Source organism: Diorhabda sublineata, chromosome 8, assembly GCF_026230105.1.
Source record: "Diorhabda sublineata isolate icDioSubl1.1 chromosome 8, icDioSubl1.1, whole genome shotgun sequence".
Taxonomy (NCBI): Eukaryota; Metazoa; Arthropoda; class Insecta; order Coleoptera; family Chrysomelidae; genus Diorhabda; species Diorhabda sublineata.
The window spans coordinates 32,859,207-32,875,114 of NC_079481.1; the positions used below are offsets into that span (position 1 = coordinate 32,859,207).

At 32.0% G+C, this 15,908-nt stretch overlaps 1 protein-coding gene across 1 annotated transcript in view; it reads left to right on the forward strand.

Moving 5' to 3' along the window:
• Positions 1-12,607, forward strand: part of LOC130448319 (uncharacterized) — a gene marked incomplete at its 3' end in the record, with an annotated part of 32,014 nt that extends 19,407 nt beyond the window's left edge. The window contains exons 2-4 of the mRNA XM_056785606.1: positions 6,743-6,845; positions 9,682-9,966; positions 12,391-12,607. Of these exons, the coding sequence (XP_056641584.1) occupies positions 6,772-6,845; positions 9,682-9,966; positions 12,391-12,607 (576 nt within the window). The remainder of the gene's footprint in view (positions 1-6,742; positions 6,846-9,681; positions 9,967-12,390) is intronic.
• Positions 12,608-15,908: the final 3,301 nt, after the last annotated feature.

Below are 15,908 nucleotides of genomic sequence, written 5' to 3' on the forward strand. Positions count from 1 at the left end.
TAATGAATTTATCATCGAAAAGAACGAAAAGAAAAACAATTCGATCCTAATCTATCGGAATTAAAACAGATTTTAACGATTTTAATGAATTTATCATCGAAAAGAACGAAAAGAAAAACAATTCGATCCTAATCTATCGGAATTAAAACAGATTTTAACGATTTTAATGAATTTATCATCGAAAAGAACGAAAAGAAAAACAATTCGATCCTAATCTATCGGAATTAAAACAGATTTTAACGATTTTAATGAATTTATCATCGAAAAGAACGAAAAGAAAAACAATTCGATCCTAATCTATCGGAATTAAAAGAGATTTTAACGATTTTAATGAATTTATCATCGAAAAGAACGAAAAGAAAAACAATTCGATCCTAATCTATCGGAATTAAAACAGATTTTAACGATTTTAATGAATTTATCATCGAAAAGAACGAAAAGAAAAAACAATTCGATCCTAATCTATCGGAATTAAAAGAGATTTTAACGATTTTAATGAATTTATCATCGAAAAGAACGAAAAGAAAAACAATTCGATCCTAATCTATCGGAATTAAAACAGATTTTAACGATTTTAATGAATTTATCATCGAAAAGAACGAAAAGAAAAACAATTCGATCCTAATCTATCGGAATTAAAAGAGATTTTAACGATTTTAATGAATTTATCATCGAAAAGAACGAAAAGAAAAACAATTCGATCCTAATCTATCGGAATTAAAAGAGATTTTAACGATTTTAATGAATTTATCATCGAAAAGAACGAAAAGAAAAACAATTCGATCCTAATCTATCGGAATTAAAAGAGATTTTAACGATTTTAATGAATTTATCATCGAAAAGAACGAAAAGAAAAACAATTCGATCCTAATCTATCGGAATTAAAAGAGATTTTAACGATTTTAATGAATTTATCATCGAAAAGAACGAAAAGAAAAACAATTCGATCCTAATCTATCGGAATTAAAACAGATTTTAACGATTTTAATGAATTTATCATCGAAAAGAACGAAAAGAAAAACAATTCGATCCTAATCTATCGGAATTAAAACAGATTTTAACGATTTTAATGAATTTATCATCGAAAAGAACGAAAAGAAAAACAATTCGATCCTAATCTATCGGAATTAAAACAGATTTTAACGATTTTAATGAATTTATCATCGAAAAGAACGAAAAGAAAAAACAATTCGATCCTAATCTATCGGAATTAAAAGAGATTTTAACGATTTTAATGAATTTATCATCGAAAAGAACGAAAAGAAAAACAATTCGATCCTAATCTATCGGAATTAAAAGAGATTTTAACGATTTTAATGAATTTATCATCGAAAAGAACGAAAAGAAAAACAATTCGATCCTAATCTATCGGAATTAAAAGAGATTTTAACGATTTTAATGAATTTATCATCGAAAAGAACGAAAAGAAAAACAATTCGATCCTAATCTATCGGAATTAAAACAGATTTTAACGATTTTAATGAACTTATCGTCGAAAAGAACGAAAAGAAAAACAATTCGATCCTAATCTATCGGAATTAAAACAGATTTTAACGATTTTAATGAATTTATCATCGAAAAGAACGAAAAGAAAAACAATTCGATCCTAATCTATCGGAATTAAAACAGATTTTAACGATTTTAATGAATTTATCATCGAAAAGAACGAAAAGAAAAACAATTCGATCCTAATCTATCGGAATTAAAACAGATTTTAACGATTTTAATGAATTTATCATCGAAAAGAACGAAAAGAAAAACAATTCGATCCTAATCTATCGGAATTAAAACAGATTTTAACGATTTTAATGAATTTATCATCGAAAAGAACGAAAAGAAAAACAATTCGATCCTAATCTATCGGAATTAAAACAGATTTTAACGATTTTAATGAATTTATCATCGAAAAGAACGAAAAGAAAAACAATTCGATCCTAATCTATCGGAATTAAAAGAGATTTTAACGATTTTAATGAATTTATCATCGAAAAGAACGAAAAGAAAAACAATTCGATCCTAATCTATCGGAATTAAAACAGATTTTAACGATTTTAATGAATTTATCATCGAAAAGAACGAAAAGAAAAACAATTCGATCCTAATCTATCGGAATTAAAACAGATTTTAACGATTTTAATGAACTTATCGTCGAAAAGAACGAAAAGAAAAACAATTCGATCCTAATCTATCGGAATTAAAAGAGATTTTAACGATTTTAATGAATTTATCGTCGAAAAGAACGAAAAGAAAAACAATTCGATCCTAATCTATCGGAATTAAAAGAGATTTTAACGATTTTAATGAATTTATCGTCGAAAAGAACGAAAAGAAAAACAATTCGATCCTAATCTATCGGAATTAAAACAGATTTTAACGATTTTAATGAACTTATCGTCGAAAAGAACGAAAAGAAAAACAATTCGATCCTAATCTATCGGAATTAAAAGAGATTTTAACGATTTTAATGAATTTATCGTCGAAAAGAACGAAAAGAAAAACAATTCGATCCTAATCTATCGGAATTAAAACAGATTTTAACGATTTTAATGAACTTATCGTCGAAAAGAACGAAAAGAAAAACAATTCGATCCTAATCTATCGGAATTAAAAGAGATTTTAACGATTTTAATGAATTTATCATCGAAAAGAACGAAAAGAAAAACAATTCGATCCTAATCTATCGGAATTAAAAGAGATTTTAACGATTTTAATGAATTTATCGTCGAAAAGAACGAAAAGAAAAACAATTCGATCCTAATCTATCGGAATTAAAAGAGATTTTAACGATTTTAATGAATTTATCGTCGAAAAGAACGAAAAGAAAAACAATTCGATCCTAATCTATCGGAATTAAAAGAGATTTTAACGATTTTAATGAATTTATCGTCGAAAAGAACGAAAAGAAAAACAATTCGATCCTAATCTATCGGAATTAAAACAGATTTTAACGATTTTAATGAACTTATCGTCGAAAAGAACGAAAAGAAAAACAATTCGATCCTAATCTATCGGAATTAAAAGAGATTTTAACGATTTTAATGAATTTATCATCGAAAAGAACGAAAAGAAAAACAATTCGATCCTAATCTATCGGAATTAAAAGAGATTTTAACGATTTTAATGAATTTATCGTCGAAAAGAACGAAAAGAAAAACAATTCGATCCTAATCTATCGGAATTAAAAGAGATTTTAACGATTTTAATGAATTTATCGTCGAAAAGAACGAAAAGAAAAACAATTCGATCCTAATCTATCGGAATTAAAAGAGATTTTAACGATTTTAATGAATTTATCGTCGAAAAGAACGAAAAGAAAAACAATTCGATCCTAATCTATCGGAATTAAAACAGATTTTAACGATTTTAATGAACTTATCGTCGAAAAGAACGAAAAGAAAAACAATTCGATCCTAATCTATCGGAATTAAAAGAGATTTTAACGATTTTAATGAATTTATCGTCGAAAAGAACGAAAAGAAAAACAATTCGATCCTAATCTATCGGAATTAAAACAGATTTTAACGATTTTAATGAACTTATCGTCGAAAAGAACGAAAAGAAAAACAATTCGATCCTAATCTATCGGAATTAAAAGAGATTTTAACGATTTTAATGAATTTATCATCGAAAAGAACGAAAAGAAAAACAATTCGATCCTAATCTATCGGAATTAAAACAGATTTTAACGATTTTAATGAATTTATCATCGAAAAGAACGAAAAGAAAAACAATTCGATCCTAATCTATCGGAATTAAAACAGATTTTAACGATTTTAATGAACTTATCGTCGAAAAGAACGAAAAGAAAAACAATTCGATCCTAATCTATCGGAATTAAAAGAGATTTTAACGATTTTAATGAATTTATCGTCGAAAAGAACGAAAAGAAAAACAATTCGATCCTAATCTATCGGAATTAAAAGAGATTTTAACGATTTTAATGAATTTATCGTCGAAAAGAACGAAAAGAAAAACAATTCGATCCTAATCTATCGGAATTAAAACAGATTTTAACGATTTTAATGAACTTATCGTCGAAAAGAACGAAAAGAAAAACAATTCGATCCTAATCTATCGGAATTAAAAGAGATTTTAACGATTTTAATGAATTTATCGTCGAAAAGAACGAAAAGAAAAACAATTCGATCCTAATCTATCGGAATTAAAACAGATTTTAACGATTTTAATGAACTTATCGTCGAAAAGAACGAAAAGAAAAACAATTCGATCCTAATCTATCGGAATTAAAAGAGATTTTAACGATTTTAATGAATTTATCATCGAAAAGAACGAAAAGAAAAACAATTCGATCCTAATCTATCGGAATTAAAAGAGATTTTAACGATTTTAATGAATTTATCGTCGAAAAGAACGAAAAGAAAAACAATTCGATCCTAATCTATCGGAATTAAAAGAGATTTTAACGATTTTAATGAATTTATCGTCGAAAAGAACGAAAAGAAAAACAATTCGATCCTAATCTATCGGAATTAAAAGAGATTTTAACGATTTTAATGAATTTATCGTCGAAAAGAACGAAAAGAAAAACAATTCGATCCTAATCTATCGGAATTAAAACAGATTTTAACGATTTTAATGAACTTATCGTCGAAAAGAACGAAAAGAAAAACAATTCGATCCTAATCTATCGGAATTAAAAGAGATTTTAACGATTTTAATGAATTTATCATCGAAAAGAACGAAAAGAAAAACAATTCGATCCTAATCTATCGGAATTAAAAGAGATTTTAACGATTTTAATGAATTTATCGTCGAAAAGAACGAAAAGAAAAACAATTCGATCCTAATCTATCGGAATTAAAAGAGATTTTAACGATTTTAATGAATTTATCGTCGAAAAGAACGAAAAGAAAAACAATTCGATCCTAATCTATCGGAATTAAAACAGATTTTAACGATTTTGATGAATTTATCGTCGAAAGGAATTTCTGTACAATTAGTACTACCCCCTTACTGTCAAGTGGTAGTTTTCACATTAGATCTACAGAAAAACATTACAAGGAAAGATGAAAAATTGTAGATTGGTGAAAAACAGAACTGAAGCTTAAAATATATGAAGCTGCATTAATATTAAATGAGAAATACTACAAAATTTTTGAAAAAGAAAACACAAAGTGAATATAGAGTTCAACACTTATAATATTAATTATAAAATTGCTAAAAGAAATTTAGAATATTAATATACAATGAAAAAGGATTAAAAAAATAATAAATGAAATAATATTGGTAAAGAGGAACGTTTCAGTCCGGGCCTGAGCTATAACGCCCATGTGTAAGAGAGAGAGTTCTGTGTCCTTCTCTAGGCACTTCCTTCAAAAAAATTAATGGCGCCCACGTTTGGGCGCGGCTTCGTTTTAGCTTGTCATGTGGTCTAGTGGACGTTAACAAAACAGACCAGACTTGCATTTGATTCATCTCTTTTTGTAATTTCATTATTTATGTCTGTAAATGTTATTTCTTTCAAAAAACTTCTATAATTTGAATATATGTCCCAATAATCAGTAAAATTGTGCGATCATTTGAATAGATCACTTTTTCGCGCGCACATCTTATTGGAGCCGCCATTAATTTCTTAGCTCTACGCCTACCAATCGCGCGAACGACATCTTGTGTCAAAACTTTCATGTACAATAACAAAACAAAAGTTTAAGTATATACTAAGTGAAAGTGAACTAAATTTAAATTAATATAGCGAAAATTGCTTATCGATATCCGTTTTTTCTTAAATTGATCGACTGATGTGTGAGAGCTCGCATTGTTGTGATAGAGAATGATTCGATTGGATTCCTTAAACAATTCTGGTACACCATTCAAAATTGATCAATATAAACCAATTTTTGGTATTTATTGCTCTATAATTCAGTTGATTAGAGTATTTCTTCTCAGTACGATCATATTATAACAGATCAAAGTTAACAATTCAACAAAATATCTTCAAAAATCTAAAATAAATCAACCAATTCATGTTATGGAAACTTTTGCGTGTTTATTAATTCCCCGAGAACCCTCGTCTATCTAGATTTAGATCCATTTCTATTTATTACCACGATTTTTCATTGTAGTTCCATAATTAAAAGGTTGGCGTGATTAGAGCTCATTACAGTCACTTTACTAAACTTTTCTGAATTGTATAAACTGAAGCTTTTCAAAGGCGACATCTTGATTTATAGGTTTATATATCGGACGCGCAATAGATAATTTTATAAAGACAACATGTTTTATTTTCAGCATGTCAATTTCTAATTTTATTCTAAATTAGTTAGAGTTAAGCTTGTTTCAGACGAACCGTTTTTTGTCGTCGAAGTTATCAATAAAAGTCCTGTAAAAGACCAATAGAAACTAGTGAATATGAGACATTAATTCGATGTTTTCCTCCCCAAATATCTTTCTAGGAACCAAATTTTCTTCACGCAAGCCTCCGATTTTCTTCAATCACGGTGCATACAGCGATAACCAACTCGAATTGTCGTTTCAGCGCCATCTTATAGTTCATTTAGAAATACTAAACGTACACGGAAACAACAGTTTTCTATCTGCTTTTGGCGGCATATTTCAAATTCAAATCTTTCGTCCAGTTATGTTTCGAAAGAATTTATTTTCTATAGTTACCTACTGTTTATTTATTGGTCAGTACCAGTACCACTTTTTATAAGAGGGATGTAGCTCAAGTAAAATGCTCCGGAATAGTTTACATAATTTCACTGTTAAATTTTTGTTCCAGGTTGGAGAAATTAGATCCAGATCAGCATCATGAGTTTTCTGAATACTCTACAAGAATACGTCAGTAACAGTGTAGCCGGATTAACATTAAAAAGTCCTAAACGGTAAGTTTTATGGAAGACAATTCTTGTGGATTGCAACCAGCGTTACGTTCTATCGAAATTGATTGAAATAACATCGATATTCGTTTCTTATTTCTTAAATCAACAATTCCATAATCTCGGTCCGTGACCTGACCCGATCTCTGTCCCACGACGTATACGCGATGACTTTCAATTCGATCACAAAAGATGAATGGCTTTTGGATATACCCCGACATTATATAATGAAGTTACAACGGAAGATGAGATATGGAATATACCGATAATAGCTAGAGGATTCCTAGTGTTTAATTCAATTTGATGAAACAAGACGTTATAATAATATTTGAGGATAGATAAGCACGTTTTGTAATCTATTTTAGTCATAACAAATCACCGAATCTTGTTTGATTAGGATTTATTGTGAGGTTATGAACATATATTCAATTATGGCGACAGAAAATTCGATCCGATTGGTGCGTCGTTCGCGGATGTCTAATGGTAAGGAATCTTGTACAAAGGAGAAAGGTTATAATTAACAGTAAAGAAAATACAACATTATATTGGTCAAAATAAACATTTATTACAAGTTAACCTCTCAATAATCAATGTTTTCTTTCCTGGCCGCTTTTTCATGGATCGATCTTCTGCCATGCCATCCCAAACTTCAGTGCTTGTCTTCGATGAACGTTACCAGTATCTTGGTAATGGCGATTAACCTTGGAAACAGCAGACTGATTCTTTTTCTGTGCTGTGGGATGACCGTTTGAGCAGTTTTATAACTTGTTGTGTCCATTTTATGGTTTGTTTTGAATGCCGCTACTTTTCGCGGGCTTTGGCTGACAAGTATGACAGTTATTTTTATTGGTTGTAGTTCAGAGACATGGGATAACAAGATACTTGAGCAGTGATGAGGCTTTTATCAAATTTGAATTTCGTTATGATGTCTGTATTATATAGGTTATCAATTATATCTTTGTTTCATAGCTATCCCGCCACCTTTGTACGAGTCAATTAAAAGTTACAATTAATTGGCTCAACAGGCATGGGGGGTTGAGGCCAGTGTTTTGGACTTGAGAAAAGACGATTCTAACGCGGCTTTTGTTAACATGTTTTAATAAATACACGTGGTGTTACATTAACAGATTAGTTTTATTTTAACAAAATAGCGCGGATCTTGGTATAATACAATGTCTCTGAGAAAAAAAATCAAGTGAATTTAAATAAAAGTAGCATCAGTTGCAGTACCAATAATAAACGGTGAGATATAACCCTCTAAGTTGGATTTAAAATGTAGTAGAATATTTAATTCCTGTCCAATTTGGTGTGTAATCGTTTGAAATGGATTTTTTCATCGATAAAACATATATTTGTATGCAATAACCTCGAAATTGTTGAGCCCAAAAGCTTATATTTCAATTTGTGGACGTGTTGCTATTCAATTAAATTAAATAATGGATGGCATGGATTTGAAATTTAATGAATCCATTAATCGGCTCTAATAAATACTAATTCACTTAAATTATGCGAAAAATAATTGGGAAACGATACAAAATAGTAAATTTTCATTATTTCGCGAGGCAAAACAGTCGTTTATCATATTTGGGAATATTACTAATTCTAATACAAAATTTTAATGCCAGAGTCATTAGGAAGATTCAAATTTTTCTGTATAATTTCAAACCACCAATGATAAGGATAAATCAGATCAAATATTGGCAATTATTGAGGGCATCGTTGTTTTATCAAAAGTTAAAGCAAATTTTTCCTCTAGCTACGTATCACATGCCCCAGTTAAGCTGTTTTCCTATGTTTTATCATGTCCAGCCATTCACGTTCTCTTCCTATTCTCCTCGTAATTTCTTTGTCGGTTTTTCTTGCTTCTCATGAAACCCTCAAAGCTGTTCGGTAGATCCCCATTTCAAATGCCTCAAATCCGTTCATGGTGTTAAATCAGAGTTCTTTAACACGTTTATTATCTTCATCAATGAGCTCTTTGCTTTTTCTATCCTGCACTTGATCTCTATGTCTGATCTGTCTTCAGTTAACCAATTTCCCAGACCTTTGGAGGTCATTTATGTTGTCTACTATGAAAACTGTGTCATCGGCAAATAGTTTATTGTTGATCCTGTGCCATTTATTTCGATGTCTAATTGTTGACTTTCGAGGGCTTAATAATGTTAAGCAGTATTGGGGAGAGGTCACATCTCTGCCTAATACTTCATTGTAAACTCTACCTCTAGGTGTTTGATTCAATACAGCGTATATCTTCTGGTCTCAATATTTTAACAAGTTTATGATGTTGCACTCTGTCTAATGCTTTTTCGTCATCTATAAAACAAATAACTACATCATATTTTCAAAGTATCATTCATCGAGTTAATTGATCTTTGGTTTTCGCAATTTGTAGAGTTGACTAAGTTAGGGAGCTAAAATTTTATCAATATCTATTACTTATAATAATAAACCTTCAAAACAGTCTCGGCCTCACGAATTCTATTCTGGAAACGTTTCCTTTCTATCTACACGCGATCAGTCATCTTATTCATTCTCAATTCTCTTTTATCCCTTGCATTCGTGCGTATAAATCCGAACAAGAGTCATTCTCATTATCAGGTAGGGGTAGTGTACGGTTTTTTCTTGGGAGTTTATTCGAAAAAACTCCAATTTAGTTCACCTGCTATTCCCAATTCTCCTCGAGTGTCATTGAAGTTTGAAAAAAATGAGTTTTGTTATTGATTGCTTAACTGAAAATCACGTAAACGTTTCTGTAATTTAAATATTAACATATGAGAAATATTTCGAAAATATACAAGTGTTGCTGCATTTTGTTTAATAGACTATTTGGTTTTATTTTCAGGTTTTCGTTGACACGTACCGATACTTCCGAACCGTCGATATCGTCGAGTTCCCGGAGTAACTCGGGGGACAGTAACACTCCGGGGTTTCCGAAAGTAATACCGACTCCGGGCGCGGTTGCACCCATCCAACGTCGTAGAAGTACCTTGGAGTGCCCGATACCGAATCCGCCGCGTCGACCCGGGTCTTTTCGACAAAAATCTCCGCGGGCTACTCCAGAAAGGCAATTCAACTTTTGTTGCAGAAGACAGAGCTGGCCGGAGATTGATCATCAAGTTTCTTCTGGGTAAGTTATCTTATCACATTAAATCTAGCAGTCAAAATTCAAATTTGGGATCATTAAATTCATTATATCATATTTTGAAAGCATAAATTCAGAAGAATTGTTTATAGAGTATTAAAAAAGTTTTATTGCTATTAAAATAAAGTTTACGAAACATTGAGAGATAAATAGTCACCAAAAGACATCTAAGTGCGCCCCTAAGGACGTGTAAACACAGAATAATGAATAAGGCAGCCTGTTGCATGTATGTTCTCTAAAATATTTAGTAGATACAGATAGAATGAAGCGAATATAAAAGCTTAATGTTTCTTTTTTACGTACACTATAATTTAACTCTCCTTGTTAATTTTATAACAAAAAAATTTCATACCAAATTCCGTGTAATGAAATATATACGATGGGTTTTTTGTATTTAAAGATCAAGCACCAAAAATCCTTTTATGCACAATTATCTAGTGTGGAATCGAATATTTGGTAAACATACAGACACATAACAATACTTCATCAAAAATAACCAAAACAAATTCGGTTCAATGTGTCAATTGTCAAAATTTTTTTCACAGAATTAAAATCACATCATTCCCTTCGACAGTTCAAACCACAGATCTGTCTGAACGTGAAGCTGGTTGCCTATTAATTCATTGGTCTATTCTTGTTAGAAAATATGGAGATGACAACTTTTATTTATTCATTTTAATCATCAAGATGTCTCATTTTTACAAATTCTGTTCTCCCGAACTCTCTTTTTTCTTTACGTTTTTCTAAAATTTGTTTACCTTTTTATTCGCACTTTCTAAGGGTTCCATTCGTTGAACGGACTTATGAAACATTCCATCCCCTTTCCTTGCGAAACACCAAAAATCTTTTTAGGTACAATCATCTAGTGTGTGATCGAATATTTGGTAAAAATTTGAAATCAATCGGTGGGTTTCAGCCATATAACAATACTTCATCAAAAATAACAAAAACAAATTCGGTTCAATGTGTCAATTGTCAACATTTTTTTCACAGAATTAAAATCACATCAATCCTTTCGACAGTTCAAACCACAGATCTATCTGAACGTAAAGCTGGTTGCATACATTTCAGTAATAAAGCTGGTTGCCTACTAATTCATTGTGTCATTCTTGTTAGAAATTATGGAGATTACAACTTTTATTTATTCATTTCGATCATCAAGATGTCTCATTTTTACGTGTTATTCTTTCTTAAACTTTTTTCTAGAATTTGTTTTACCTTTATATTCGTATTTTCTATGGGCTCCATTCGTTGAACGGACTTATGAAACATTTTTTTAGTCAATTTTGTTTTGTAATATAACTAAAGTTTGTCGAGTTATTTCGAACACAATTTGAATATGACAAGAATAGCAAAAAGTCTCTCATTAAAACTTTATAATTCTCGTAACGTACTTTACTTTTTTTTTCTCTAAAGTTTCAAATGACCCTCTATAGTAATACTCTTTCTAACAATTCTATTCGTTTTTTGCTAATAATAAAATTATAAGAAAACGTATCGGAAACTTTTTTCGAAATAAATTGGTCGTTTGGAATATTTATAGAGCCGATAAAAAAGGGATCTGTCGAGAACTTCTACTGTTATTTTGTCGGAATATTCTAATCAAATTTTTCCTAACTTTTAAGCGACTTATTGTCTTGAAACGCCGTTTTTGATGTCGATAGACGATTCAATGCAATTTAATTTGTAAAATAAATCATTTATATGAGTTAATGAAGTTTATAATGTAAAATAGCATCGACAGCTCGATGATACGTAATCGCTGCTTGTACCTGGGGTTTATTGACCCCAGTGGAGACTTGGCAGACATAACCAGCACTATGGGGAAGCTTTCTCATGTTCCGCTTCATCTTCCGTTCCTATTTCTAAACTGCAATCGCTTGGTGACTCAATATAATACAACAGAATAGTTCTGGTTCAATAGAGCTACATTCTTGGGCAGAACCTAACCTAACCAATTGTTGTCACCAGTTGAATAAATACAAAACTTTCAACAACGTTCCTAAGCATCTTTGGCGATCTCTAGTGCTGTCTCCATTTGCATATTCATTAATTTATAATCATTATGCTCAGTGGAAAGAGCAAACCAAGGTAGTAGGAGCAGAGCCTTGAGTTAAATTCAACACAGCTTTTGTGTGAACGTAGGTTATTTGAAATGGGCCTAAAACTCGAGATCTAGAGCAACATTACAGTTACGCGAAACGAATACTGACAGAAAGACTACGATATATGAAAGACTATGACATAACCTCCAACAAATATCGATATTATGACAAAATGGCTGAACGACTGAGACACCGAACGATGACAGCTACACTACAAAACAAACCAACTACCTTATCACCAATCAAATGAAACGAAAACGGTGTAAAAACATTGTTCCCATTTGGTATTTAATTTTTGTTTCAGTGTACAAGAAATCGACGGATCGTATTTCGAAAGTTTCACCGCGTTAGCGTGGAAACAGGAAAATCAGAGACAGAGCATTTTGAAATTAACCGAAACGTCTTCATCGGATCCCCCGCCGCCGGAATCGGAGCTTGGGATCACGCCAATCGACTATAATTCTTCTCAACATGAAAAGGATAAACTTTACGTCGAAATGCTCTACACAATTGCCAATACAGTGAGTAATTTGTCATATAATACACTAGTAGAACCACAAATCGTGAATAATAAAACAGAATAATAATAATACAGAATTAGATCATGGTTTCTTCTTCTCTTCTTTTTGCTGGATCCGGTGAACCCCCTGCAGGTACAATACTACTACCAAATCTCGAAAAAAAAAGTGAAGAATAGATTTATCTATGGAAAATTGCGTTGTAGCAGAGTTTCGACGGCAAATTAACAGTTTTCGAAAGAAAAAAGTTATAATTGATTGCTTGATAGGTTCACTCATCTTATATATATTAAAAAAATTGATGATTTCCATTCCGAGTCCGTTCAGGCGTTCTACCCAACCGATTTGCTTAATTTTTTTTTCAATGGAAGGTATTGATGCACAAATCAGCTATCAACCATCGAATTTCATCTAATTTTCACCATTCTCAAGTTATACTCAAATGCGATTTCCCCCTGTACATTACTTATGGGAGTTTTTCACATACACACGTTCTATCCTCAATATCTCAGGTTCTGTTCAAGATAGAGACTTCGTTTTGGTTTAAGAACACTCGCTGAAACATCTTCTTTCTTTTGCGTTTTTGAACACTTGAATCGGTTGAGTTGGAGAGGAGCTAGGCGCGAACATTCAAAGTGGAGTTATGGATTTTTGTACAATTTTTCCAAATTCAAAGATCTATATCTCAGGTTCTAATATAGCTATAGAGTTCGTTTTGGTTTAAGAACACTCGCTGAAACATCCTCTTTCTTTTGAGTTGTTGAACACTTAAATCGGTTGAGTTGGAGAGGAGCTAGGCGCGAACATTCAATGTGGAGTTATGGATTTTTGTACAATTTTTCCAAATTCAAAGATCTATATCTCAGGTTCTAATATAGATACAGAGTTCGTTTTGGTTTAAGAACACTCGCTGAAACATCCTCTTTATTTTGAGTTTTTGAACACTTGAATCGGTTGAGTTGGAGAGGAGCTAGGCGCGAACATTCAATGTGGAGTTATGGATTTTTGTACAATTTTTCCAAATTCAAAGATCTATATCTCAGGTTCTAATATAGCTACAGAGTTCGTTTTGATTTAAGAACACTCGCTGAAACACCTTCTTTCTTTTGAGTTGTTGAACACTTAAATCGGTTGAGTTGGAGAGGAGCTAGGCGCGGACATTCAATGTGGAGTTATGGATTTTTGTACAATTTTTCCAAATTCAAAGATCTATATCTCAGGTTCTAATATAGCTACAGAGTTCGTTTTGATTTAAGAACACTCGCTGAAACACCTTCTTTCTTTTGAGTTGTTGAACACTTAAATCGGTTGAGTTGGAGAGGAGCTAGGCGCGAACATTCAATGTGGAGTTATGGATTTTTGTACAATTTTTCCAAATTCAAAGATCTATATCTCAGGTTCTAATATAGCTATAGAGTTCGTTTTGGTTTAAGAACACTCGCTGAAACATCCTCTTTCTTTTGAGTTGTTGAACACTTAAATCGGTTGAGTTGGAGAGGAGCTAGGCGCGAACATTCAATGTGGAGTTATGGATTTTTGTACAATTTTTCCAAATTCAAAGATCTATATCTCAGGTTCTAATATAGCTATAGAGTTCGTTTTGGTTTAAGAACACTCGCTGAAACATCCTCTTTCTTTTGAGTTGTTGAACACTTAAATCGGTTGAGTTGGAGAGGAGCTAGGCGCGAACATTCAATGTGGAGTTATGGATTTTTGTACAATTTTTCCAAATTCAAAGATCTATATCTCAGGTTCTAATATAGATACAGAGTTCGTTTTGGTTTAAGAACACTCGCTGAAACATCCTCTTTATTTTGAGTTTTTGAACACTTGAATCGGTTGAGTTGGAGAGGAGCTAGGCGCGAACATTCAATGTGGAGTTATGGATTTTTGTACAATTTTTCCAAATTCAAAGATCTATATCTCAGGTTCTAATATAGCTACAGAGTTCGTTTTGATTTAAGAACACTCGCTGAAACACCTTCTTTCTTTTGAGTTGTTGAACACTTAAATCGGTTGAGTTGGAGAGGAGCTAGGCGCGGACATTCAATGTGGAGTTATGGATTTTTGTACAATTTTTCCAAATTCAAAGATCTATATCTCAGGTTCTAATATAGCTACAGAGTTCGTTTTGATTTAAGAACACTCGCTGAAACACCTTCTTTCTTTTGAGTTGTTGAACACTTAAATCGGTTGAGTTGGAGAGGAGCTAGGCGCGAACATTCAATGTGGAGTTATGGATTTTTGTACAATTTTTCCAAATTCAAAGATCTATATCTCAGGTTCTAATATAGCTATAGAGTTCGTTTTGGTTTAAGAACACTCGCTGAAACATCCTCTTTCTTTTGAGTTGTTGAACACTTAAATCGGTTGAGTTGGAGAGGAGCTAGGCGCGGACATTCAATGTGGAGTTATGGATTTTTGTACAATTTTTCCAAATTCAAAGATCTATATCTCAGGTTCTAATATAGCTATAGAGTTCGTTTTGGTTTAAGAACACTCGCTGAAACATCCTCTTTCTTTTGAGTTGTTGAACACTTAAATCGGTTGAGTTGGAGAGGAGCTAGGCGCGAACATTCAATGTGGAGTTATGGATTTTTGTACAATTTTTCCAAATTCAAAGATCTATATCTCAGGTTCTAATATAGATACAGAGTTCGTTTTGGTTTAAGAACACTCGCTGAAACATCCTCTTTATTTTGAGTTTTTGAACACTTGAATCGGTTGAGTTGGAGAGGAGCTAGGCGCGAACATTCAATGTGGAGTTATGGATTTTTGTACAATTTTTCCAAATTCAAAGATCTATATCTCAGGTTCTAATATAGCTACAGAGTTCGTTTTGATTTAAGAACACTCGCTGAAACACCTTCTTTCTTTTGAGTTGTTGAACACTTAAATCGGTTGAGTTGGAGAGGAGCTAGGCGCGGACATTCAATGTGGAGTTATGGATTTTTGTACAATTTTTCCAAATTCAAAGATCTATATCTCAGGTTCTAATATAGCTACAGAGTTCGTTTTGATTTAAGAACACTCGCTGAAACACCTTCTTTCTTTTGAGTTGTTGAACACTTAAATCGGTTGAGTTGGAGAGGAGCTAGGCGCGAACATTCAATGTGGAGTTATGGATTTTTGTACAATTTTTCCAAATTCAAAGATCTATATCTCAGGTTCTAATATAGCTATAGAGTTCGTTTTGGTTTAAGAACACTCGCTGAAACATCCTCTTTCTTTTGAGTTGTTGAACACTTAAATCGGTTGAGTTGGAGAGGAGCTAGGCGCGGACATTCAATGTGGAGTTATGGAT